Raw genomic sequence first — 26,769 nt, 5'->3', positions numbered from 1 at the left:
ATTACCTGAATGGTTTCATGCAAATACACAGAGCTGTCTGGTAATTGCGTACAATTTTGTATCACAGTTGCTTGATTTGCAGACTAAAGCTCAAAAAGTTCAAAATTGCAGTTATGATGAAGTAAAAAATATGCACGTGCAGCTTTCATTTTTCATATCTGCATTAATTGGTAAATTAAAAAGTAATCAATCTGAGCTTAACACTCATCTATCAGAATGGACTGATACTTTGTGCAAGTCTCTTGAAGGCCAATCTTCAGAAGGAACAAATTTGCAGTCAGCTTCTTCAATCATTAAAGCTGACCCGCCTCGCAAAAAGCTTTCAGCTGCAGAAATCGGTCAGCAGAATCGAGAGGAGTTCAAAGATATTTTTAAAAAGTTTGAGACTGACAGAAAACTAAATATGGATTCTATTGTATCAGTTGCTAAATTCAAGTTTCATAAGAGTACAAATGTCTTTAAAGTGAAACCAAAAGTGAGACAAATAATCAAGACACCCAATATAGATCCTAATGTAATTCAAACAATTGACTCAGACTCTGATGATGATGATTGTAAAATTATATCAGATCCACAACCAACAACTATAAATTCAGTTGGAGATAAGCCATCTACAGAGAGTAGAAAGAGTGAACTAATTTGTGTTGAGAATGAGCTACCTAAAAATGAAAACTCGCAACAAAATGCTGCAGTTCAAGATAATGAGATGTCAAAACCACCTTCAGAAAACCCAGCCATTGAAAATACAAATGATACCATTCAAGCTGATAAGATTTCATCTGAAGATAATGTTACACAGTTAAGTGAAATAGAGCCTGAATCACAAAAATCAACGAATGAAGAAACTACTTGTAACATATTGGTAAATGCCATCTCAAACGTTAAAGAGCAAACACTTAAAGAACAAGAACAAGTTTCAGAAATTCCTGAAGATATTGCAAATGAACAAATAGAACTTCATAATAGTGAAAATCTGGAACATGCTGGTGATAACAGCATAATATCTGACACAACTGAACAGTCAAACAATGCGGTTATTACTCATGATGACAATACTAATATTGACATGCAAGATGATACTTCAAATGTCAATAGTGTAACAAGTGATGTTGGGATTATTAGTGAAGTTACTTCTGATAATGAGGTTGGAAACCAGGTACAAACAATAGACAAGGATGATTCCACTAATCAGAAAGAAAAAAATGATGACCAAGGTATAATTAATGTTAATACTGGTGACGATTATAATAATATTGAGGCATATCCGTCAAATGATACTGAACCAGAAACAGTATTAAGTGAAATCAATAATCACAATAAAGATATTGTGCAAATGGAAACAAATATTCGATCTAACATGGGGGCAGTTGATAGCCATTTGAATAATAAAATTTTAGGCGTTCATGAAAACTCAATGACATTAGAAATTAATGAATCAATTTTAAACAATAGGACTACTGGTTTGGAAACTGATACTATTATTGGTAACAAGCATTCTAACATTGCAGATGCTACTGAACAAGCTTTAAAGAAACTAGAATGCGTTATTGGTTTAGAAGAGATGAACCAGAATATTGAGAGCATAAATGTTGAAGAGAAAATAGGTAATAATGCCAAATCAACAATTGCTGATGGAAGTGATATAAATTCATTTTTGAGTTGTGAAAGAAATATTTCTAATGCAGAATGAACAAAATTAATGTGTGATAGGAATCCTAAACTTGGTTCTTAATCTTACAAATGACTAAATTTTTAAAAATTAAGAATATTGATTTATAGATGGTTTGTAAAGTTTTTTTTTACATATATATAAATAATTATAAGCAGTTATCGTAAGGTGCACATAAAGTATGAAATTATGTGATAGCATATAATAGATTTTTTTTCTATTTATATTTGTGCATATTTTAAATGTAAGATATGATTTATTTCATTTTATATTTACCCATGTAATTTTTTTTGTTCAAAATAGTGGTTTATTATGATACATTATCACAATATTATTAGATGACCCAAAAATAAAGAGAATATTTAGAGATGCAAAATTTAACAATCAATGTCAAATAATGTTTGTGATAATGTAATAGATTTATTTTATTCTTTTATTTCAAATTTCTCTGGTTTTTATTTTGTCAAATAATTCTGGCATGATTTATAGCTCAATTGAATGTTATTCATAAAAAATATTCAAAACTAATGTAAATAAATATATTATAAGTATATTTTTAACTTAATACAAATTGTAAATTATCAAAATGATTTCTTTGTTAAATATTCCACATATAACATTCACAACTATGCATCATTGTAAACAATGCAAATGTGTTTATTTTAATTATGTGATTAAATAAAATAGTATTTCAATAAAAAAGTAATTCATTGATAGTAAGAATTATATAACATTACAATGATTTTGTTTAGAATTGTAAGTTTTAGATGATGTTGCTCAGTGTGCGAGACCGAAATTAAAATATTTATATGATTATGAAGGTTCGCGTCTATTTTAACTGGAGTAGTAAAAAGTAATTGTCTAGGGGTTATGGTATTTTCCTGATTGTTCCCAAATTCTAAACATGTACATTTTCAGTTTTCAGCATTTGAACGATTTCAACCACATTTACTTTAGTGTTACCAGACTAAGTAAAACGTGTTCTCTTTAAATGTATGTATGATTTCAGAAACTCAAAATTTATAAAGCATAGGTGTCATTTACATAGCAGCTGCATAAATAATTCAAATTTGTGAAACATAAATAAAAATAAAACAATTTGAAAAACTTGTGTGTTGCCAGTCACGAGTTAGAATGATAATAGTAAAAACCATAATGGCGGTGTAACTATGTTCTCATTAAGAAGTGAAAAATAAAAATTAACATAAACGTCTTTTTTCTAAACGGAAGGTAACTTATAATATGGTGAACATGCTATGATCATTGTGGACGAGAGGGATATATATATATAATGACGATAAATTTCAAGGGCTATTCAAAATTTGCAATGAATTAAAGGAAATGCCCTCTTCTGTAATGGTAGCCACATAACATTCTCAATCAAAGATGGCGGGTATGTACCTTTCGTTTTTGTATATGCCTTATGCCAATGATTATTTTCATAAACAATTAATTTTGTTGACAGATTTAAATCAGAAGATTTCTTGTACTTATTGCGAAGATGAAATATCGGGTGTTCGAGTTCACTGTGCCATATGTCAAGATATCGAACTCTGCTTGCAGGTGTGTATCATGTCACTTTAAACACAGCGCGAAATTCAAAAATTACATTTCATAATATTTCTTTTACAGTGTTTTGCCGCTGGAGCGGAGATCGGTCCGCATAAAAATGATCACGACTATCAGCTTATGGTAAATATAGTAAAATTTATAAGAAATTTATTTTGACTTGATTTTAAATAATAATGTTTTTTTAGGAACCAACATTAAATGTTTTCCGAGGCAAAGGCGCTTGGTCAAACATGGAAATTATGTGGCTTTTGGATGCTGTTGAACATTATGGGTTTGGTAACTGGGAAGATATTGCTAAACATGTAGAAACGAGAACACCAGAAGGTAAACAGATAATTAAGAGCTATTTCAATAAAAAAAAAATTATTGATATTAATTATCTAATATCAATAAATTCTAACTAAAATCTAACTAATTATCTATATATATAATATATATATATATATATATATATATATATATTTATAAAAATGGAAACTTGAAAATGACTAGACTGAAATAACTTTATTGTAAATAAATGTTCTAAAGATGATGATAACCAGAGCAAGATTTTAATTGAATCACTTGTCTTCCTATATTCAATTGCATCTTTAGCTAAATATGTTGAAATAAAAGTGTATTTTTTGATAATGTAAACATTCAATTTGAATATATGTATTAATAAATAGACATATATTTTGTACAACATGTATCAATTAAGTAGCTGTATATATATTTTAAAGGTACAGATTCATAAAATGCAGAAAATGTAATGTACTAAAATCCTAGATGTTCATTAACTTCAAACTATTCTGTAAAAATAGTCAAAAGAAAATAATGAATAATTTATTATACTGAATTTAAACTATAATTTTTGTTGTAATTCTTGATAAATTTATCTTTATGTGCGGTTTTTGAATTTATCATGATTTATCAAATGTGTCAAAATTATTTAGCAAATTTTTATGACATAACCTTCTTAAGCAATAATTAATGTAAAACATATTCATAGAAGTATTCACACTTTGTTCTCTACTCCCAGTACTTAGATTTATAATTTTTTTTCCGGTATAGATATATTTAAATAGTCAATCAGCCTAAACATTATCTTTTTAAATGTGTAAGTCTTTACGGTTTCGAGTTATTTATCTCTAATGAAATACTTTTTTTTTATTTACTTTTTACTTTAAATTGTATGGCCATTTTCTTTTCAGTCTATGTGTCAGCAATACTTAGTTTACTTAATTTGAATAGTGATTTGGGTGACCTCGTAGTTTATCATAATATTTTTGGCATCTTTCTTTTATTAATTTGTTAATCGTTCTCATATTAGTTCTTTCACCGCAAACCACTGACTAGGTTTATAAATATTTTTTTTTTGTTATGTCTTAACTTTGTACGTTGTTTATGTCTTAACTTTGAACTAGCAATATCTAATGACCACTTCACTATTCTTCCCTTTTTATGAAGAACCATTATGTTGCTTGTCCCAGATTCTGATGTAATTTGACATAATTTCAGGCTCAAAATTACTATTGTAAAATATTCATGCCATATAAAAAGCGGTTTAAAACCTTATAAACTCTTATAAACATAATAATCAAATTTCGGATATTACAACTAATTAAAAAATAAATAGATCATTTTATTGATCATTTTTATGCTGAAACTTTTTCTATCCGCGAACATGTTAAAATAAAAGTTTTTATAGTTACAAACTGTAAATATTATTTCTAATTGTCAGAAACCCCTGATTAAGGGACTGGCTGCAGGTAAAAATTAATAGTAGCAATTATCGAACTTAACACCATAAAATTGGCCAAATTGGTTTAATATGGGGACACCAATTTATTTAGTGTCCTCATATCAAACTTATCATAATATGTTCTATAAGAAAATATGTATTTAAAACCATATGAACTACTTAGCACAATCTTATTTTATGATACCAGGACGAAAACTTTTTATTCCACCCTTGTTTATATATAATAATTTAAAAAAAAAATGCCTATAATTGGGATACACTATACTAATATTATTTGTCAAATAATTTCAGCTGCCAAAGATGAATACATAAATAAATTTGTTACTGGAGTTATCGGAAGACTGACTTGGGGTAAAGCCGTCTCAACTAGTGAAATTATTACGAAACATACTCCAGATTCTGGAGATGGTGATGAAATAACGCCAAAACTGGAACCGTTAGATATTACTACAGAAGAAGCAATTCAACTCGAGTACCTGCCTAAAAGAGACGATTTTCAAAGTGTAAGTTGAAATCCTGATGACATTGATAGTTTGTATCAAAATAGTAATTTAAAGTATCCAAATTTAAATGGTGTTTTACAGGTTTATGATGCAGAGGCAGATGAGCTGATATCAATAGCTTCAAGTATTATTACTGAACATAGTAATTTTGATCGAGGTAATATATTTTGTCAAAAAAAACCTAAGTGAAGATTTTTTTTGTTTTAATTTCAATTTGTGTTACAACTGCTAAATAACAACTCTAGTAACATTGAGTATATAAATAAAATATAGTATAAAATAAAGGACAGTAATAAGTAAATATAATTTATGATACCCTTTTAAGCTGAGATTATTCTTAACTTAAATTTTTCAACTATTATATTGTACTGTGGTTTCAGTTAAGTTTTTTCAATTTCAACATTAAATCTACTCTTTATTAATTTAATCATTGTTAGACATTTTTTTTGGGTTGATTTTTAGAGATGAGATGGCTACCTATAAATTTTTTAAAGACCTTAGCTGGAGTTATGCGCTTTATCAACTTCTTCTGTTCAAACACACAACATATTTATGATTTGTTACGCACGTACATCGTTGCCATCCTGATCTTTTTCAATATTTTCGCACTTTGATTCAAGGTCGTAAATGTAAATAATATTTTTTAACGTACAAACAATGCGAACTCAACATATATACCTGTACAGTCACTATTAATGTACAATTAAAATGATATATTTCTGTGGGTAAATCGTTACTACACAGTTAATATTGATATGATTAAGATGACTATCTATAAAATAATTTACTATCATAAAACAGTCAAAATATTTCTATGTTAGGATAACCATAGTTACAGCTGACAAAAATTTTACTATTTCACTTTGGCATTAATATTTTGATTGAAAATGCTTACTAGAATCTCAAAACACTCAGGTTACTCATAAGTCAAGGTACCACTGTATTACATTTTTAGTATGTATATTATATATTTCCAAAATTGGAATTGTCATAAACGTATTAAATTCCTATTTGCTTTTAAACAAAGATGTCATAAATGAGTGATATGTATATATAGATAGATAGATATTTTATTCAAATTCAATTTAAGTCAATACAATTATACTATAATATAACTAAACTAATATCAGTTATGTTTATGAACAACTCTAAGATTAACCTAATGACAATTAATATTTATCTTTATTTATATATATATATATATATATATATATATATATAATATATGAAATGGTGTACGAAAAATCTTCAGAAAATCTATATTTTCAGCTTTAAAGTTATCCATAGCTGATATGAATGCAAGGCGAAGGAGGGAACGTGAGCGGAGAGAAAGAATGGTACGAGATTATCAATTAGTCGCAAAATATTTTAGGCCGGAACAAAAACGTCAGAAGATTAGTAAAGAGCATAAGTAAGAATAATTTATGTCTGAAAAATATATTTTGTTATTTTAAATATGTAGGTACTTTTTTATGGATTAATGTAACTTTTGTGATTTTAATATTGCTTCAGTTTTTTGATAACATTTTGTTTATATTTGATTATCATATTTAAATATGTAAAGTATTGTATTAAACTTCAATATATGAGAAAGTACAGTAGAATCCACTTAGTGTGACATCGAACTGACACCAAAAAATCGTAATAATGAGCGGGCGTCATACAAAACATTCTGGAAAAACAATTGTCGAAAATTCCAGATCATCGGGCGGTAATTATAAGAACAATAAATTAAATATTGAACTACAAAAACAGAACTAGGTGGTGAAAAACAGTTTTAAAGGGGGCAGTAGTAATTAGCACAGGGCAAAATGGTTAATCATCTTTGTTTTTCTTAAAAATCTTTGCAGCTTTTTCTCGGTTATTGTAACTGGGCATATTTTTTTTTAAATAATGGGTCATGATAAGCTAACATTTGAATGTAAGGTAAGCCATTATGTCCGCCTGCTTCATAAAAAAATTTATATGAAAACCAAACTTTGTAGTAAGTCATAATAGGCGGTTGGTCAATATATCCGGCGTTATGCTAAGCGAATTCTATTGTAAATATATATATATATATATATATATATATATATATATATGTGTGTGTGTGTGTGTGTGTGTGTGTGTGTGTGTGTGTAGTATGTGAATTTGGTCTTGATATATATTAAAATGAGTGTGTTGAGCGGAGCAATAGCACCAAGTAAAATGTAAAACTAAAGCAATTAGGAAATCAGCTATATTAATCTATACATTTCAGTCTTCATCGAGACCATCATGAAGTGAAAAACTGGAAAGTTTTTTATAATTAATTTAGAAAAAAAAAATAGATGTTAACAAATTGGACAATTTAACACTACACTACAATAATTAACACAATTGTAACACCAAGCTGTCAATAGTTCAAACATTTAAAACTAATTATGGATTTGAGTTAAGAGACGAGATTTGTGTACATAGTTGTTGTAAAACTGAACACTGAATTAATTCTGTTTACAACGATTTTTTAAAAAATGTTGCACATTGCACAGGTAAAAACGCTATTGCCCAACTCAACACCCCCGCTTTAATATATATATATATATATTAATTGTTTAATATGAACAAAACAGCACTCAGATTTGTTTAACACAACTTTATTTTATGATTACAGACGTTTCGAGACTATGGTGTGTCTCATCTTCAGTGTAATTTCAAAAACAGTTACTTATATACTACACATTCTTTAATAACTTATTTAAATTTCATTTAATTTTTGATATACAAAAAACACCAACTATTTCTTGCAATGCTTGACACAGTCTTTTAAAAATTAAATGAAATTTAAATAAGTTATTAAAGAATGTGTAGTATATAAGTAACTGTTTTTGAAATTACACTGAAGATGAGACACACCATAGTCTCGAAACGTCTGTAATCATAAAATAAAGTTGTGTTAAACAAATCTGAGTGCTGTTTTGTTCATATTAAACAATTAATATTCGTTCCACTCATATCATAAAATTCTATAATATATATATATATATATATATATATATATATATATTAGGGTGGTCCTTAAAATGGTCATTTTCGAATTTCCATGCTCCCAGGGGCTCAAATAGTTCCAAATAGATAAAAAACAATTCTCTGAAAGTTTTAGCTCTTAATATTAACGTTTAGATAGAGCGCAATTCAATCAAAGTTTTGTATGGAAATGGAAAATGGAAAATTTTTCAAAAATTTAAAAAATGTTTTTTAGATGTAATTTAGCGAACAAATGAATGAATAAAACTCATTCATTTGTCGCTAAGTTATACCTAAAGCATTTTTTTTAATTTTCAAAAATTTTTCCATGCTCTTTCCATACGAGGTTTGATTGAATTGCGCTCTATCTAAACGTTAATATTAAGAGCTAAAACTTTCAGAGAATTGTTTTTTATCAATTTGGAACCATTTGAGCCCCTGGGAGCAAGGAAATTCAAAAATGACCATTTTAAGGACCACCCTAATATATATATATATATATATATATATATATATATATATATATTAACAGTCTAGTAATCGGGCATAACATCAATAAAAACATGAATTTCTTTCAAAAATTTATTTTAAATCCATACGTTTTGGCTATAATCCTACCCTTCATTCAGTGGAAACTAAAAATAAAATTACAAGCTAAAAACATTTGAATTGGAGTGAAAAATATGTTTGCCATACATTAAAGAATTGTATGTTTCTTGGATAAAACTTTTTTATAAATCTGGACTCCGACTTGTAAACAATTTTAGTACAATGACTAGTACTATTTTTACCAAAACAAAAACCCCTTTTAATATTGATCGACTTAGAAATCTCGTCTATCAAATTAATTGTCTAGATTGTAATTTAATTTACATAGGAGAAACAAGCCAGAACTTAATGAAACGTTTACAACAACATAAAAACAATTTATATTTAACAAATATTTATACTTTAAAACACAATATGGACTTTTCTAACCTGACTGTACTACAATTCGAACAAAATTTATTCAAACAAAGAATTATAGAAGGATCTTTTTTAACTATTTATAGCAATAAAATAATAAATAAACGGAGTGAACTTAACACGCTGTGCGATACAAATCTCTTTTATTTAGATAGTATTTCCAAATTTCTCACAAAAAATATTTTTTAAAAAGTCCTTCTCCTTATATCTTCAACCAGTCTATGAACAACACATTATCCAATTGTGATTTTTAAAATTAGTATTTTGTGAAAATATTGTGTAATTACAAGTTTAATGTTTATATGATACATAGTGTAGTGCATTACCATATCCTGATACCATAGATTATTAAAATTTTCCAATTTAACACTAAGATTAACTAATTGTAAGTACTATTTACTATTTAATTTTTTTTTCACTCCAATTCAATTGTTTTTAGTTTTTAATGTTATTTTTAGTTTCCACTGAATGAAGGCTAGGATTATAGCTGAAACGTATGGATTTAAAATAAATTTTTGAAAGAAATTCATGTTTTTATTGATGTTATGCCCGATTACTAGACTTTTATATATATATATATATATATATATATATATATATATATATAAGATTTGACTTTATTTTGAATTCGTAGTAAATTGTTAATACTTAAAGTATGCTGTTTAGCAAATCTTATTTTATAAATATATTTGTAGAGAGTTATCTGAACAATTTAGATCTTTCTGTCAATTCTATACGGCTAATGAATATGAGCAATTCATTGATGGACTTGCAAAAGAACAACAGTTACGGTTCAGATTATTTGAACTAGTTCGATATAGAAGAAATGGTCTTACAACAATGGATGAATGTAAACACTATGAACAGCATGTCGCCGAATTATTGGAAAAAACTGGACACATAGATGCTGCCGTGAGTATTTAGACAATTTTAAAGTACTTGAATTCAACAATTGTTTTTATTTTGTTTAGTCTATAAATATACATAAATATATAAATATGGTCATTAATACATACAGCATTTTTTTTAAATACAATATGTACTGTGCAAATATTGTTTGAAAATAAATTATGGATTACTGATATACGAAGACTTTTTATTGTTATTTATTGTTTTTAGTTTTTCACATGAAGATACGCGAACATTATTTGCTCTTAAAGCTGTTTGTATTTATGAAAATATAATAATTTATATGTTTATGCATCACACTCGAGAACAGTGAGAAAATTGACATCAGAAATTGAATATTCTTATATGCTTTTTTAAATTAATATTTGATTATTATTTATTAAACATTTTATATAAATTTTTAACCACCTTCAAGCAAAATTTGCTTTTATTGGTGCATAAGCCAAAAATCATTTAATTTTAAATTATTGTTTTGTTTTTTGCATCTAGGAAGTAATAAAGAGGGAGTAATAAAATGTCTCAGTGTGTTTGTGTCCCCATAGGTTTGTGGCATGGCTTTGTTTTTCTCATCGATAGTTGAGGAAACATACATTTTCCAAAAAAATTTAAACATTCGATGTCTTCATTTTTTTTTCCCAAACCAAGAAAAATGAAATGCAATGAAAATCATCTAATAAGTTATACAACCTAATAAATAAAAAACAATGAGGTTATATTATCATCTACAATAATCGTTTTTATGGATGACTTTACTTATCATTAGATAAGCCATTATCTTTTATTCATGACATTGCTTTACTCATCCAGTTGTTGTATGAGAACTTATTTTATTATTTACAATAATATTATTTTGTTAACCCGATAAAATTCATGGAAAATGCCTACAGTTGAACAACAAATTCTATATATATAAAAATAAATCATGTTTTCCTTCCTGACGAAATAACTCCAGAACGCACGAACCGATTTCGACAATTTTGCATTCGTTGGAAAGGTCTCGGGCTCCGCAAGGTTTATAGCTAAGAAAATTAGTGGTGCATGGCATCGTGCCCTAATGCAAATTGCTGGAACTTCACGCACCGTAATTAAAAATTCGAGTATTAAAAATAATCAATAATTGCAATTGTTTTAAATAATTGCAAATAGATTCTCTTCTATATATATAAAAATAAGTCGATCAAATTTTCCCTTTTCAAATATAAAACAAACAAAAAATTTCTTCATCTTTCTCACAAAACCATCTGGTGGCGAAACGGAGTTCGTCGGGTTTCCTAGTTAGTTATATAAAATAGTTGTCCTGACACTACTATGCCTCAAGCTGGTACGTGTATATGAAAACATGTTGCAACAAAATTCTGTGAATAAATAAAAAAATATAGCACGTTGTGTTTCCCAATTTTCCAATATCGGGGTATCTCAACATACAAGTTTAATTCTGTTGAAGAACTCCATGCTCAAACTATGGAAACTTTTTCGAGGAGATTTTTATCCAGAAAAATTTTAGAGTCCAAAAAGCTGCTAATAAATTATTGTAAGGCCCTTAGCTGGAGTAATACTTTTTATCAATCCCTTCTGTTTAAATACTGTACCTAATATATAATTTGTTATGCTCGCACGCCTAGCCATCCTCATATTGTTCAATAATTTCTGGCTTTAATTCAAGAACCAGCAAAGAAGCGATTCGTTGCTTCGAACTACAAGATACGAGATTTGAGCGAGTAAGAGTTTTCTCGAAAAATGTTCGATCTGCCTTCGCCAAAAACTAATCAGCACGTCTCCTTATCAATACGAATCGAATGGTTTTTGAATTATTCAAATCATTTGATCATTGTTCCCGAAAATGTTCGACGAAATCTTGTATCCGCCCACATACACAGACACACACATACATCCGTAAAAATTATTCAGAAACTGCTATAACTTACCCTACGGGAAGTTAATAAACAATGATTGAATTAATAAATAGTAAATTTATTTTTAATATTCAAGTAACTCCACAGTGCTGGAATGATATCAGTAGAACCTCGGTTATACGGATTCGCGATTATCCGGACTACCAAGCGCGATTAATTTCTATGTATGTACTGGTATGTACATACCTATAAATCGAATATTTGCATGATTTATGCTGTAGTTTAGTATATGCTTGTAATGTAATTTAAGAAAATATATTTGTACATACATAAAGAAGTTTTAATTTCTTAATAAACATTATTTTCGTTCAGATCTATGTATATATTTGTTATTTTTAACAAATACACTACGTTATTCTTCATAGCAATTAGTCCGTTTATTGAGTTTCTACTGTAATGGTACTTCAATGTATTTATATGGAAGCAATTGTTTCGAGATCGCGTGGTTACACAGCGAATTAAACTTGTATGTCGGAGTATCATTGCATTATTGGTTTAAAAGACAAATAAACTGACTATTTTTATCTACGAATATCTAAATATTAGTGTTCATAAAACCGATATTAAGAACGCGATAATGATCTATTTGTTTTGTTAAATCATTAGAAATTCACTACAACCTGATATTGTTCAATATGTTTATTCATAGTATTTATACTTCTGTAAGTAGAATTAAGATAGATTCTATTCATACCTAATCTAATGTGCATTGTATCAGTGGTTTTGTTTTACCTAGGGTAGCAGTGGCAACAGTTCGGGAGAAAAGCCTACATTGCTGCCAAGAAAAAGGTATTTTTTAAATTTGACTGTATTTTTTAAAATCAATTTATGAATAAATCATTAATTCTGTTTGTAATTTAAGCGAAAACCTAAAGGAGCGAAGTTTCACAGACCAAAAATTCATGTTAAGCGGCTACACTTCCAACAGTCCGGATAATGATTCCTGATGAATTTGTTCAGGTAATGTTATAAATTTATTCATTCTGATATATCTGATATATTTAATAATTGTTTATTATAAATTTAGGATTAAAATGTAAGGACGTGGATTATTATATTTATTACTTAACACATATATTTTATTATTGGGATCGTTCAAGTATTACGTAAGCAGATTTATTACAATTATTTACCCCCCCCACCCCTTTGTCAGCAAAAAGTAAGCAAATTTCTTACCAAAAATAAGCAAAATAAGCAAATCAATAACCTTCCCGTCCCCCTATAGTGCTTACGTAATACTTGAACGGCCCCATTATTTAAATATTTGTATAAAGCATAAAGTCTTTGATGCAGGAGAATAATTTGAAGAAGGTTGAATATACTGTTTTATGCTAGTTGTATTTTTTTAATTATGAATTACTTAGATAATTAAAAAATTCAAATCATATTCTTAGAATTACTTTCTAGCTTTGTTTTTGATTAAGGGGGTATTTTGGCATAGAGAGAGAAGAGGCATGAACTTTTTAAGATTTTTGAAAAGTGAAACATTGTTTTTGATTTACTTCTTATTACAAATGATTGATTAACGTTTTGAGAATTAGTCAAAAAATAAAAATCAAATATAATCAAAATTTTAATAAGCACAAAGAAAAATTTATAAAGAAGGCACTGTAAAAATTTTAAGTAAATCGGTTCAATAAAAGTTGAGAAATTATGGATTGAAATCGAGAGACTGTTTTGAAAAAAAAAAGACAGAAGAAAGAAGTCTAACCGCTATATTTTCAAAAAAAATTGGAAGGTTAAAAATTTCTTCTGTACACATAATATTGAATATTTTTTTAAAAACTCGACCTGAATACCTCCCTAATAAAAATCTGTTAAGTAATTAATAGTTTTTTATTAACTAATTGCCAAATTCCTCACAATAAGAAATTTCAACTACTACATTGAATAATATTTTCTTTTAGTCCCTGTAAGAAGATCTCTTAGAATACTGCAAGAATATTGAAGAAATATTGAATTTAAATTAGATTGTGATTTGTAGTTGTCCATGCACTTGTTGTTCATAGGCAATATCAGGGTACCTTATTAGTTAGGTGATTAACTTGAAATTGTTATAAATCTCATTCCTATGTAAATTTGCCTGCAAATTGATTTAATTGTATTGCGCAGCACTTGTGTTATTTTTACTGAACCAGTAGAGTATGAGGAATTCATCCCTTGATGAATTTTTATTTAAATGATATTCATTTAAGGTTAACAATAATCAAATGTAATTTATTGTATTATATATGTTTTGTGTGAATGTTATTACTGAATATAAAGATGAATTTCTAATGTTTTGAATTTGTCAAAAACTGCATATATGCAAGTGTTAGTATGGTTTATTTTTAGGATTTGTTAATAAAATGATGCTGTAATAGTGATTCATGTGATCATTATTTGTATAAAATAATTTATTACAAATATTGTAAACTTGAATAATAGCCATTTTTGTATTCAAAGTGTCTGAGCAATATCTTTTTGATTATAGGACTTATTTTTATGTATTGGAATAAAAAAATGCCAATTTTAAAATGTAAATGTTAATTATGTGATACAAAAATATTTTTCAACAATTATATGGTTTCATCATTTTCTTCAGAATCATCTTCCTTATCCCAGTCTTTTAATTTAGATTCTAACATGAAATCGTCCCTGTATAATAAAATAATTAACACATAGAAAACAGAAAAGGAAATAATTGATATCTATATTTACCTCAGGACATTCCATTTGGAGTCAATTTGCTTTTCTGTTTTAACTGGTCCATCTACTTGCTGAGATATTGATCTTTTTCCACCCATAAGTACATCAAGAAATGCCCTTTTATCTATATTTTTTAACACCTTAAAAAGAAAAATACAGAATTATTTTCTTAGTTACCAATATGCACCAAACAATTTGGGTAGATTTGCTTTATTACTTTAACTTATGCAATCGATTATCGTCATAATGAGTAAGTATAAGAAGAAATTGAGTATTGACGGTATGTAATATAAATATGACAATCACAATAATCTGGTGGCATGGGGCATATTCTTTACACAAATACGTACTTTATCTTGCTTTCTTTCTAAAGGTCCTGCTTCTTTTAATTTGTTACTAATATCCCTTTGCTGTGTCCTCACTGCGTTAAATAATTGAACTACACCTCTTGTTGCAATTTTGGATAAAGTTCTTTCTCTATCTTTGTCCAATATTGATGGTTTTATCCTAAATTGAATAATATCCTTTTTCTTTAAACAAAATAGATGTCATTTAGTCAAAATTAATTACAACTATATCATTTTAAAATCAAATACCTTCTTTTTTTGGTCTTTGTTTTCAATTTTATGTAAACCTTTGATATCTGGTTTCTCTTCTTTAATTTCATTTACGATTTCGAAATTATAGTCAACAGTTGCTTTCGGTATAACTTCACAGATTTTTTTAGCTTTAGCTAATACTATTGTACTTTTTCCTTTTGGTTTATTTGACTTTAATATTTTTGCCATAGAGTCAGCCCAACCCTCATTTTTTGAGCGTTTTTTCTCTGCATTACCATCATCTTCACTTAAGTTTTCAGCTTCAGATTCACTGTTCTCTTCTATTTCGGATGCGCTTTCATCTTCATCTAATGATTATAAAAATATTTAATTTGAATGTAAAAGTACATCATTGTTGGCACTTAATTATGATCATAAATACCGTGTAGATTTTTGGCAGATATATCGCTATTTTCAAACCGTGATCCTATCATTTTTAAGTGTAAATTTATTTTAAGATAAATGTAATAAATTACGTATATAAATAACAAACAATTTTTGTCATTAACCAATTTTACGCGATCACATTAAAGGTTATGTTAATGTCATATCAAAACGTGCTTCTCGAATTGTTTTCAAAGTGTTAGTTCAACAGTTCAACACGTACCTAACAATTGTCACCACCATAGATAAACAAGTATTCAACGTGGTGACCACATACATAGATAAATGAACATTCCGATATGTGTAAATAATAGACTAAATTCATGATAAATAAATTAGTTTTATGAGTAATTAAAAGTATTTCGAGTGGACTTAAAATCGGAGTATTTTCTAATAGCAAATGTTCACAAATCAATAATTTTTATAATTGAACCAGTTTCCGTAGGAGTTTAATGGTTTAGTAGGTTCATCAAGACTAAGTACTTTATCGTTATACCAAGTAAATCGTCTAATTTTATTTTAACAAACGTCAAAAAAACTCAAACATTTTCATTTTCTCAAACTTTGATAAATTTTTAATATTAAACTACTTGTCGTAAGGCCATAATATTTCAGTAAGTTCTATAAGACTATGATATATATCGCCAAAAAAGTTTCATACAAATCGGTCTAATTTTTTTTCAACAGTTAATTACAAGAAAACGCTTGGTATATTTTCACTTAAAACTAATCAGTATCATTTCCAACTAATATCTTTCAAACAATTTGTGATTTTTTAAAGTCGATTCGGTAGTATGAGCTTAAATGTGGACGAAAAGTTTAACACTTTACCAACCAATATCTTTCAAACGGTTTTTGAATTTTCAAAATCGATTCAGAATTGCGGGCTAAAACGTGGACGAAATTTTTTTTCACTTCTCTGCTATTTATAAAAAAACGGCACGGCCGATCGACACAAAAGTGATAAACGCTAGTCCTCATCGAGGTGCATCGAATGGCTTTTAAATTTTTGAAATCGGTCCAGCCGTTTTTGAGAAATCGTTGATAAAAAATCTGTTCACATACACACACACATACTTTCTCCAAATTTGGTCCCATTCGATTCAGAACGACTTGAAGAAAAACATAATATTAGCAAATCAGACTTTTTGATGAAAACATAAACTTCTCCTTCGGAAAGTTAATAAAGTCTATAAAATTATAATTCCTGAAACATTATGGAATCATATACTCTTCTTTTATCTATGCATGGAATCATCATCAAAAAATTATCTGTTTTTTGCACGAATCCGTACGGCAAATCTGTTCGCAATGTGCGCACTTTAAATCATTCATGCTTATTTATGTATACTCTAAATTACTGCAAACGAAAGCAAACCACGCGCACGTTGTAAACAAAACAGACAGGGTTCGCCGTGCGCATTCGTGCAATGGGGACGCACCATAATGTGCCACAGCGCCACAGACATAGTTTACTATCTTTATTATCTGTGCGTTAAAGGCATCTCATTTATTTACTCTCTACTCTATATACGTATTATTTGTTATATATGGTGTGTTTAACATTTATCTAAATATAAACAACAAATTATAAGTTGATATCAGTACTTGTGTTTGTATTTATTCTATTTAATTTGTTTGCATCGAGCAATATAAAGAAGATTAAAAATAGCACGAAGTTCCTCACACCGTGTGTACGAAGTGAAAAAGCGATTGTTTCTAAATCCTTTATTAATTAGTGCGTTGCACTAGCGTTCTTACTCCGGCTAGTTAAATAATCTTTCAAAATTAATTTCCTAAAGTACAACGGCAGTATGTCTGCTATTGGAAAGGTAAATTAACTAATTTAATTTATACATGTATGATACAAAACTAAAAATACTAGTATGTAAATTAATTTATTCATAAATGTCAACTGCTTTATGGAACCGGTTTGAAATAGAAGTACGCTGTTTTGTAAAATCAGGAATTAGTTATTGACTAGCATTCTTTACTGCTATCATATAATAATCATGGAAAATTTGGTAAATAATTATTAACTAATTTAAACTTCAGTTTTTTCTTATTGATTGTTTTTGTAACTAAGCATTTGGTTTTCATCATTTGCATCATTTACTTTTAAATATTTTATACATATTAATAGACGTTGCAAAATATAATTGTTTAGAATTTTGCAGTCTTTATATGCACTACTTAACAGTTGAAATTTCATACAGTATCATAATTCTAATAGCAAATCCGTGTATCTTAGTTATATAAATAATCCCAATAATATCTATTCTAGCCTGTGCTTTATTCATATTGGCGCAGTTCTTGTTCTTGGAGAGTTCGAATAGCATTGAATTTAAAAGAGATTCCATATGATATAAAACCTGTGAGTCTTATTAAAGCTGGGGGTGAGCAGCATTGCAATGAATATCGAGATGTTAATCCCATGGAGCAAGTTCCAGCATTACATATAGGTAAAGTTAAGTTCAAAATATTACATTTATGAAACTAAAGCCAGATTAGTCCTTCATAAGTGATTATTTTCGATAATTCTTTAATTATTTTGTCAAAATAGTTAGAATGTTGTTTTAAAAACGTAGTTATGGTTTGGTTTTAACTGCTCTTCAATTATAAAAAAATATGTTCTAATTTGGTGTTTTGCATTTTACTAGTTAAATTTTTTGAATGATTGCACATGTCAAGTGACAAAATATAAATAAAGAAGTGAATAATTTTTTCATATATAAAATCTTTTCTATATTTTAGTTCAATAGAAATAAAACACATTCTTTTTATTTAATTAAGGAGTTTAAACCAGTTTTTTTGTGCTAATATTACAATTACAATTATTCATGAATTTTGTGTTGGTATTAGAATAATAAAAACAATGACTTATATATAGATGGCCATACATTGGTTGAATCTTTAAGCATTATGCATTACTTAGAAGAAACTAGACCACAAAGACCACTCATGCCTCAAGATGTTCACAAAAGAGCCAAATGCAGAGAAATTTGTGAGGTAATTCTAACTACTGCAATTTCTATTTTGTATTTTTTTAATATCTCGAATGCGAAGTTTGTTTTCACAAGGACTCCAACTTGCTGTAATATTATATTTACTCGATGTTGCAAGTCATTCCCTACCATTATTAATTAGCACCTATAACTTAATATCTTTTAACACTTTCCACTCGGGAGTCTGACTGCTCCACGATGCGCTGCGCTCGGTATATTATTGTGCTCTACATATCTTTCAACTCGGAATTTTTTTTTGTGAGATTTTTAACTTCCCGAAGGAGAAGTTTATGATTTCATCAAAAAATCCGATTCGTTAATTTTACGTTTTCTCGACGTTTCAAGCCATTCTGAATCGAATGAGACCAAATTTGGAAAAAGTATGTGTGTGTGTGCGTGTGCATCAACAGATTTTTTTGCCGTAAATCGCCGTTTTCTCAAAAACGGCTGTATCGATTTCAAAAATTTAAAAGCCGTTTGATGTATCTCGATGAGGACTATCGTTTGTCAGTTTTGTGCGACGATCGGCCGAAACGTTTCTTTATAAAAAGCGGAAAAGTGAAAAATTTTTCGTCCACGTTTTAGCCCGCAATTCTGAATCAATTATGATAATTCAAAAACCGTTCGAAAGATATTGGTTGGGAATCCTGCTGATTAGTTTTTGGTAAAGATCGGCCGGGCCGTTTTCTTGTAACAAAGTGTTAAAAAAAATTTTTTCAACGATTTTTGTTATTATTTTTTTGACGGTGGATACCATAGTCTTCTAGATCATACTAAAATATTACGGCCCTACGACAATTGGTTTAACTTTAAAAATTCGTCAAAGTTTGCAAAAATTGGTATTGTTTTTTTGGCATTTGTCAAAATTAGATCTTTCGACGTTTCCTCAAAAACGCCTGAACCGATTTCAGAAATTTAAAAGCCATTTGATGCATCTCGATGAGGATTATTGTTTCTCAGTTTTGTGCGACGATCTGCCAAGCCGTTTCTTTGTTATTTGGAAAAAAGTGTTAAACTTTTCGTCCACATTTAAGCTCATACTACCGAGTCGATTTAAAAAATCAAAAACTGTTCGAAAGACATTAGTTGGAAGTTATACTGATTAGTTTTAGGTGAAAATCTACCGAGCCGTTTTCTTGTAATTAACTGTAAAAAAATAAGTCGATTTTAATGGAACTTTTTTGGCGAGATATATCATGGTCTTATAGAACTTACTGAAATATTACGGCCTTACGACAAGTAGTTTAGTTTTAAAAAATCATCAAAGTTTGAGAAAATGAGTAGTTTTCTGACGTTTGTTAATTTTTGAAAATTAGCTTTAAGAAAATACTCCGAGTTAACGTGTTCGTTCGTTTTCAATGATGTATATTAAATCCACTCGGAATACTTTTAATTGCTCATAAATTAATTTATTTTTCATTGATTAGGTCGATTATTTACACATATCGGGAAGTTTATGTAACTTGCCTCAAGGTAAAATACCAATACCAACTAGTTTCAAAATGCGGTAATATTGCTTTTAAACACAGTTTGTATGATAATAAAATATGGAATTTCGAAAAAACTAACTTTTACACATATGTTTATTAAAATTAATTAACAAAAATCATATCAATTAAATTCTGAATAAAAACTTAATTTAAAAAAAAGAGTGCGCGTAAGGATCACACGCGATTGAAGTAAAACTTTTAATATTGTATGAGTAGGCAATTAAGATAAGAATAAAAAAAAACATCATATTTGAATTTTAAAAATCATCTTTTAATAATCATATAACATCAATAATAATAAGATCTCCTGAGCATCGGCACAGCTGCCCTACTGATTTAAGAGTTTGAATATGATGTGAAGCTTTCTTCCTAATTTTGTTACCTATCTTACCGGGAAATTCAAACCATAAACGTAGAAGTTCATCATTATCTCCACGTTCTATGTACACTAATTTTCCCACACAACCATTAGCTAAGCCATCACTTACATCAATATTAGTTGTTATTATGTAAAATTTATTCAGAACTAAAATTATTTCGTACGGCAAAGCCCCGGTATCAATAACCGATTTTTGTGAAACTGCTGACGAATGTATGATTGTTTGATCTGTCGCATGGCAACCTACATAAATATCCGTGGCAGTAGATATTATTTTGTCTTCAACGAGATTCAGTATAAATTTTTATATTCCATGACACATTTATTCTCTAAGAAAAGTCTTATTCCATGAGGACATAACATAAAAACGTGATTCAATTAATGCAATTCATATAGGGTTTAGCGCACGACTTACGCATGACATGACGCGATATGAGTGGATACTCGCGACATCAGCGCTTACGGCGTCGTAGTGTTCAACTACACGTTGGCATTTTCGTTGCATTTGTACGGATTTACACCCGTGTCGCGCCTAAAAATTTTTACACCCATATCGCGCCTAAAGAAGTTTTACTTCAAAAAATTAAAAACACAATATTTTTGGAGAGTAGATACAGTTATCAGGCCCATATTCAGAACAACTTCAATAATGCCATTATTTTTCTACTGTATATATGGATAACTTACAAGTACATACCTGGAATTTGTAGTCTGCCTTTTATAGTAACTATAATATCACTACCAATATTAGAGTCACTTTCTTCACTAATATTATCACTATCAAAACTATAATTATCAAGCGCGTCAATATAAAATTCATCATCACTACTTTGCAACTCATTTTCAATTTCATCTTCTAAAATTTTTTTGGCATTTCAAATGTTTTTCAGCAATATAATTTATGAAATTTACTAACCTTTACCCAAACGCGTTATTAATGAAACTGATCAAAACTGATTATGAATAATATTTAAAACACAAATAGGAGTTTTTAGAATTATTTTACTATTGTTCTAATTATATATATATATATATATATATATATATATATATATATATATATATATATTTGTATGTGCACAATTGCAACGGACGTAGCTGGGCGTTATATATTTTTTACAATAGATTAATTACAATAACCATCTTTTTTAACCCGAAAGTAAATTTCTTGTTGTGATGAAATATCGATAGATAATCAATTAAGATAAGCCGGAGCGGCGGCATCCGAGTCGAAAGAGTTAAATTTCGTAATTTGTCACAGTAATGAAATGGTATTAGATTGCAATATGCTTTTAACAAGTAAAATGATTTTTCAACATTGTTGTACTATCAACTTGTTGGAAAATATTCTGTCAACTTTTATTATTTTCTTAACTTGTTTCTGTTACTTTTACTTGTAGGTAATTTCATCAGGAATTCAGCCTCTACAAAACTTAATTGTATTGATCTATGTTGGTGAAGAAAAGAAAAAGGAATGGGCACAGCATTGGATTACTAGAGGTTTCCGAGCTGTGGAAAAACTTTTGTCTACATCTGCTGGAAAATATTGCGTTGGAGATGAAATTACATTAGCTGACTGCTGCTTGATACCACAAGTCTTTAATGCACGCAGGTTGGTTGGCTTTAATGCACTCTGTTAATAGTAGTAAATAATCTGTAGTTTTCAAATGACTAATGTGTCTGTATTTTATTTGCGGTGTGCTCCCAGTGGTATCAGAAGAATTAGTTTTTTTGTCATTAAAAGTGTGGTTTCATTGCATGTATATGAATAACGTAAATCAGAAATATAAGCAGCATAAATTGTATAGTTGTCATTATGTACTTTATATAATTTATATACTGTTAAAAATATTGACAGATCTCATTTATAAAAAAAAAGTATGTAGTTGCTAAAAAATTGTATGTTCTAGATTTCATGTTGATTTGCGTCCTTTTCCAATAATATTGCGGATTGACCGTGAATTAGAGACACATCCAGCTTTTCGAGCAGCGCATCCTTCTAGCCAACCAGATTGCCCTCCAGAGGCAACAAAATAATTGCATTGATGCCAATCATATAAAATAGGAATGAAGGCCAATCAAGTAAAAAAAAAATTTACATTTATCTTTATTTTTATACATATGCTCTCATGCATTATGTATGCATATATATGCATTATTAGAGTTGGGGTCATTATATCCATAGCCCTATCATATCAGTTAGAATATGACTCCACTTTACAGAGCGATCGCGATGCGTAGCTCTTTTAGAAACGAAATATCTAAGCATTATAGTGGTTAAAAGATGTAAAGCTTGGTACTTATTATTAAAAGCTCTATAAAATATCTGATAATTTGATATGCATATATCCACTCATGGTTTTTCGCCCATGAAATAGCATTTTTTTTTTAACTTTCTTCTCTGCATCTTCGAAACCACTGGATCTGCCAATTTAATAATTCAACCAATTGTTCATTCAGTCATTATAAGTGCAATGTTTTATGAATCCTTCAAATGGGGTGGGATTCAGAAACCTTTGAAAAGTAAAGATATCCAAAAGATATACTATAACTTATCCTATAGGAAGTTAAATAATACTATCTGATGCAATATTGAAATATCAAAAAAATAAACCAAGATCAAAGGAAATACTTATATTAAATAATGAAATGTTTAATATTACTTTTTTTAATATCATTTATTTGTAACAATCTGAATCAAATCGCATTCTATGAGCTAAAAAGCTAATATAAATAAACTATAATTGAAATGATAATATTACATACTTGAATTAACAATTTAAAAAAAATGAAACACATAAAATTTATATTTGTTTAAAACTTTGTATCCTGATACAAAGCAACCGCTTCTTTCTTTGTATTGGTAAAAAGCAAATATCTGTAAATGTTAACAAAATCAGAACCCGTTTAGTGGAGTCGGTTGAGAGGTGTTATATTCTCGTATATATCTGACTCGGAAGTTACCCAACTCTAATTATATATATTTATCTATATATATATATATATATATATATATATATATATATATACATATGTAAAATAAAATGTAAAATCTAGCTTTCCTGTAGCCCATAGGATTGCAGTGAGTTCTTGTTTTATAAGTACCATTCCTAAATGATTTGATTTTTTATATTATTTTTCTTTCTACTTCATGCATACACAATGTTTCATATTATTGTCCCGAATATTTCAGTTAATAGTTATTAATGTTTATATGACAACTTATAATCTCCAACAGAAAGACTTCAACTTTGTACTTAAAATTTAACAAAACTTATAAACTGTTTTTTTTTTTCTAAGCAAATGCATTCTGGGAATATATTATTTGCAAGTTTATGCATTAATAATATTTTTTCTATCTAACTGAAGTTGACTTTTTTTTTTCTTTTAAACAACGAGATATCTTAATTGCGAAATATCTTAAGTTAGTATCCTATAATATTTAGCACAGCAAACGAATCATTTTAAACATTCCAAATAATGTAGGATTATTAAATATTATTTATATATTTAGAGATTTTTGAAAAATTTTAAAATACTTATAATTGTGGTACTGGTAGTATTTCTTTTAAAACTAGTTTCATATATACACCTATGAGATGCATACGTCATTTTTGATTTACTATGTGTGTAAAGTGAAACTAATTAGCCTTTACTTTTTATTAAGGATTAGTCATGCAGAATTTATATTTTAAAGTATCATAATATATACAATAATATTTTATAATTACTTTGGTGACTGTGTTCAGCGAAGATTATATTAATTACTTCATTATACATTCATAATAAGATTGTATATATTATATATATATATATATATATATATATATATATATATTATATTGTATATATATATTTATTTATTTATTTACAAGTTTGTGTCTATATCCATATTTATATTAATATATTCAATTACTTTAAGGTTTTTATATAAATATTTTTATTACTTTAATATAATTATTTTATATACATATAATGTGCATTTTTGTAAAATTCAATGAGAAGTAGATTTGTATAAGTAAGCATCAGAAAATAAAAATTGATACCTTTTGTGTAAAATGATTTTTTATAAATTTGCTAATTATAAGAAAAGACTCATTTATCTATGGGCTTTCATCAAATCTTTTAAATCGGCAGAACAAAAATATACTTCTTCTTCGGAAAGTAAATATTGAGAACGATTAAAGTTAGATACATTTGCATATTCAATTAATTCACAGATGAATATAGCATGAATTACATAATAGAAATTTGTTTACAATGTAACAAAACTTTACATTAACTTATCAACCTATTTAATATAGGTGTTGCAAGAAGCAACACAACAAAAAGCAGGTGTATTAGTAGTAAAAATCCAATAGGGCGCATGGCATTATTTTAAATTTTTTTAAAAAAAGATTAACATTTTTGAAAAAAAATTACTATGAAAAAATTCGATTTTTGAGAAACTATAAATTTTCAATAAAAATTTACCTTTTTTGAAAAAAACTGTTTTCTTTATTTTGAAATATTTTGGAAATTCTGAACTTTTTTTCAAAGCAATCGTACTGCTTTAACTGCATAGAGACGAAATATCGAAGATCGTAAGCGTCGCGTCGCCGTCTAACAGATAAACATTGGTACGGAACCCATAGGAATGTAAACAAAATTTATACTTATTGTTGAAATCTCTATAAAAAAAATATCTGATTATTTGATGTGCATATGTGCGGTCACTAATTTGTGACCGCCAAATGGCATTTTTTGATCTACTAAATCCTAAAAGAATCGGTTTTTCATTTCGTCAATGCAAATAATTTGTTTTTTGAATCATTAAAATCGGATGCTCCGTTTTATCAAAAACTGAATTACCATTTTTGGCATTTTTTGCTCCGTATCTTCAGAAAGGCTGGACATGGCGTTGCCAAAAACTAATCAGCACGTCTCCTTATCAATAGGAATCGAATGTTTTTTGAATCATTCAAATCGGTTGATCCGTGTTCTTGAAATCGTCGACGAAAAATTGTATTCGCACATACACACACACACATCTATCCAGGTATGCCAAAATGTTCAGAATCCTTTGAAACGTAAAGATGTATCCGAAACGTAATTATCTAAATGTTGTCCACTTAACTATCTATGATCTTGAAACATTTTTTTTTTAGTAAAATAATAAAATGTGATTTATTAAGCAACCATTGATTCATCCCCACCAATAATTTCCTGTCTTGCAGCTAAAACATTGTCGTAAAGTTGTCAGTTTGTGTCAGTTCATAGCATGCACATGTGTTCGCTCAAGAAGTTTTCGCGTTTGAGATATATAATATAATCCAACAAATATTTGACAGAAAGTACTAATGATGTGAATAGCGAAATCAATGGTAAGTTTTACTATGTTTCATTATACAGTATACTCATTTATTAAATATTTCGAAACATAATAATAAGTTAATGTATTATCTCCGTTTAATAACAGTTGTTTGAATAGTCGCCTTTTAGTTGTCTTATTTTTCTAGTTTTCAATCGATGTTCTACTAATAAAACGAGTTTTAACTAGGAGAAAGTGGCATTTTGTCTAAAGGCAAGTTGCATGAACTTCACGATATGTGTAAATAATCGCCGTCATAAACATTAATTTCAAACTTTAATGAGTTTTTAAGTTATTTTTTAAAGCCATTTGCTATATATATGTATATATATATATTTCATTAATGAAATCGTGAAAATACTTTAACAATTGATTACGAAAAAACGGCCCCGCCGATCTTTACGAGAAACTAATCAGCACGATTTCCAACTGATATTTTTCAATTTTTTAAAATCGGTTCAGGATTGCTGAATTTCTGTTTAATTTAATTATCTAACTAACCTTATGGAAAGGAAATAGAATAAAGAAAGAAAAATTATTAAGCTGTGAGTTTGATTGAAATTCATTTAGTGCTGTTTATATAAATGTTTTATTCACATTTTTGTGATTA

The 26,769-nt window shown here is 28.2% G+C and overlaps 5 protein-coding genes across 8 annotated transcripts in view; 3 read left to right on the top strand and 2 right to left on the bottom strand.

Annotated features, from left to right (window-relative positions):
- The window catches only part of LOC113385545 (probable maleylacetoacetate isomerase 2), a 2,015-nt gene extending 1,721 nt beyond the window's left edge, over positions 1-294 (bottom strand). Inside the window, exon 1 of the mRNA XM_026623396.1 lies at positions 229-294. Within this exon, the coding sequence (XP_026479181.1) occupies positions 229-294 (66 nt within the window). The remainder of the gene's footprint in view (positions 1-228) is intronic.
- Positions 295-403: 109 nt separating this feature from the next.
- On the top strand, positions 404-1,690 carry LOC113385544 (probable ATP-dependent helicase PF08_0048). The gene is made up of 2 exons (XM_026623395.1): positions 404-1,604; positions 1,686-1,690. Exons 1-2 carry the CDS (start codon positions 404-406, stop codon positions 1,688-1,690), a joined length of 1,206 nt encoding a protein of 401 aa, XP_026479180.1.
- Positions 1,691-2,710: 1,020 nt separating this feature from the next.
- On the top strand, positions 2,711-14,414 carry LOC113384947 (transcriptional adapter 2B-like). Of its 3 annotated transcripts, none has more exons than XM_026622727.1 (11): positions 2,711-3,062; positions 3,135-3,232; positions 3,302-3,361; positions 3,427-3,565; positions 5,277-5,488; positions 5,570-5,645; positions 6,758-6,899; positions 10,159-10,354; positions 13,001-13,053; positions 13,127-13,224; positions 14,172-14,414. In XM_026622727.1, the coding sequence occupies exons 1-10, from the start codon at positions 3,056-3,058 to the stop codon at positions 13,209-13,211; spliced, it is 1,068 nt and encodes a 355-aa protein (XP_026478512.1). In that variant the 5' UTR covers positions 2,711-3,055; the 3' UTR covers positions 13,212-13,224; positions 14,172-14,414. The 3 variants fall into 3 exon arrangements, with proteins under 3 accessions (XP_026478512.1, XP_026478511.1, XP_026478510.1); XM_026622726.1 differs by having other exon boundaries at positions 10,138-10,354; positions 13,006-13,053; XM_026622725.1 differs by having other exon boundaries at positions 10,138-10,354.
- Positions 14,415-14,696: 282 nt separating this feature from the next.
- Positions 14,697-16,127, bottom strand: LOC113385149 (RRP15-like protein). Its single transcript, XM_026622964.1, has 5 exons — positions 15,934-16,127; positions 15,549-15,859; positions 15,303-15,482; positions 14,965-15,092; positions 14,697-14,901 (listed from the first exon to the last, which is right to left on the bottom strand). The coding sequence occupies exons 1-5, from the start codon at positions 15,983-15,985 to the stop codon at positions 14,823-14,825; spliced, it is 750 nt and encodes a 249-aa protein (XP_026478749.1). The 5' UTR covers positions 15,986-16,127; the 3' UTR covers positions 14,697-14,822.
- A 1,416-nt stretch (positions 16,128-17,543) lies between these two features.
- On the top strand, positions 17,544-23,504 carry LOC113384458 (probable maleylacetoacetate isomerase 2). Of its 2 annotated transcripts, none has more exons than XM_026622170.1 (5): positions 17,544-17,767; positions 18,220-18,397; positions 18,826-18,944; positions 22,210-22,421; positions 22,720-23,502. In XM_026622170.1, exons 1-5 carry the CDS (start codon positions 17,750-17,752, stop codon positions 22,844-22,846), a joined length of 654 nt encoding a protein of 217 aa, XP_026477955.1. In that variant the 5' UTR covers positions 17,544-17,749; the 3' UTR covers positions 22,847-23,502. The 2 variants fall into 2 exon arrangements, with proteins under 2 accessions (XP_026477955.1, XP_026477956.1); XM_026622171.1 differs by lacking the exon at positions 17,544-17,767 and adding an exon at positions 17,925-17,959 and having other exon boundaries at positions 22,720-23,504.
- The last annotated feature ends 3,265 nt before the right edge of the window (positions 23,505-26,769 follow it).

This window comes from Ctenocephalides felis, unplaced genomic scaffold, assembly GCF_003426905.1.
Source record: "Ctenocephalides felis isolate EL2017-DRISC unplaced genomic scaffold, ASM342690v1 CF-g0.4_SCAFFOLD_03571, whole genome shotgun sequence".
Lineage (NCBI taxonomy): Eukaryota > Metazoa > Arthropoda > Insecta > Siphonaptera > Pulicidae > Ctenocephalides > Ctenocephalides felis.
The sequence above is the reverse complement of the archived record's forward strand: the minus strand, read 5'-3'. Positions and strand labels throughout refer to the sequence as shown.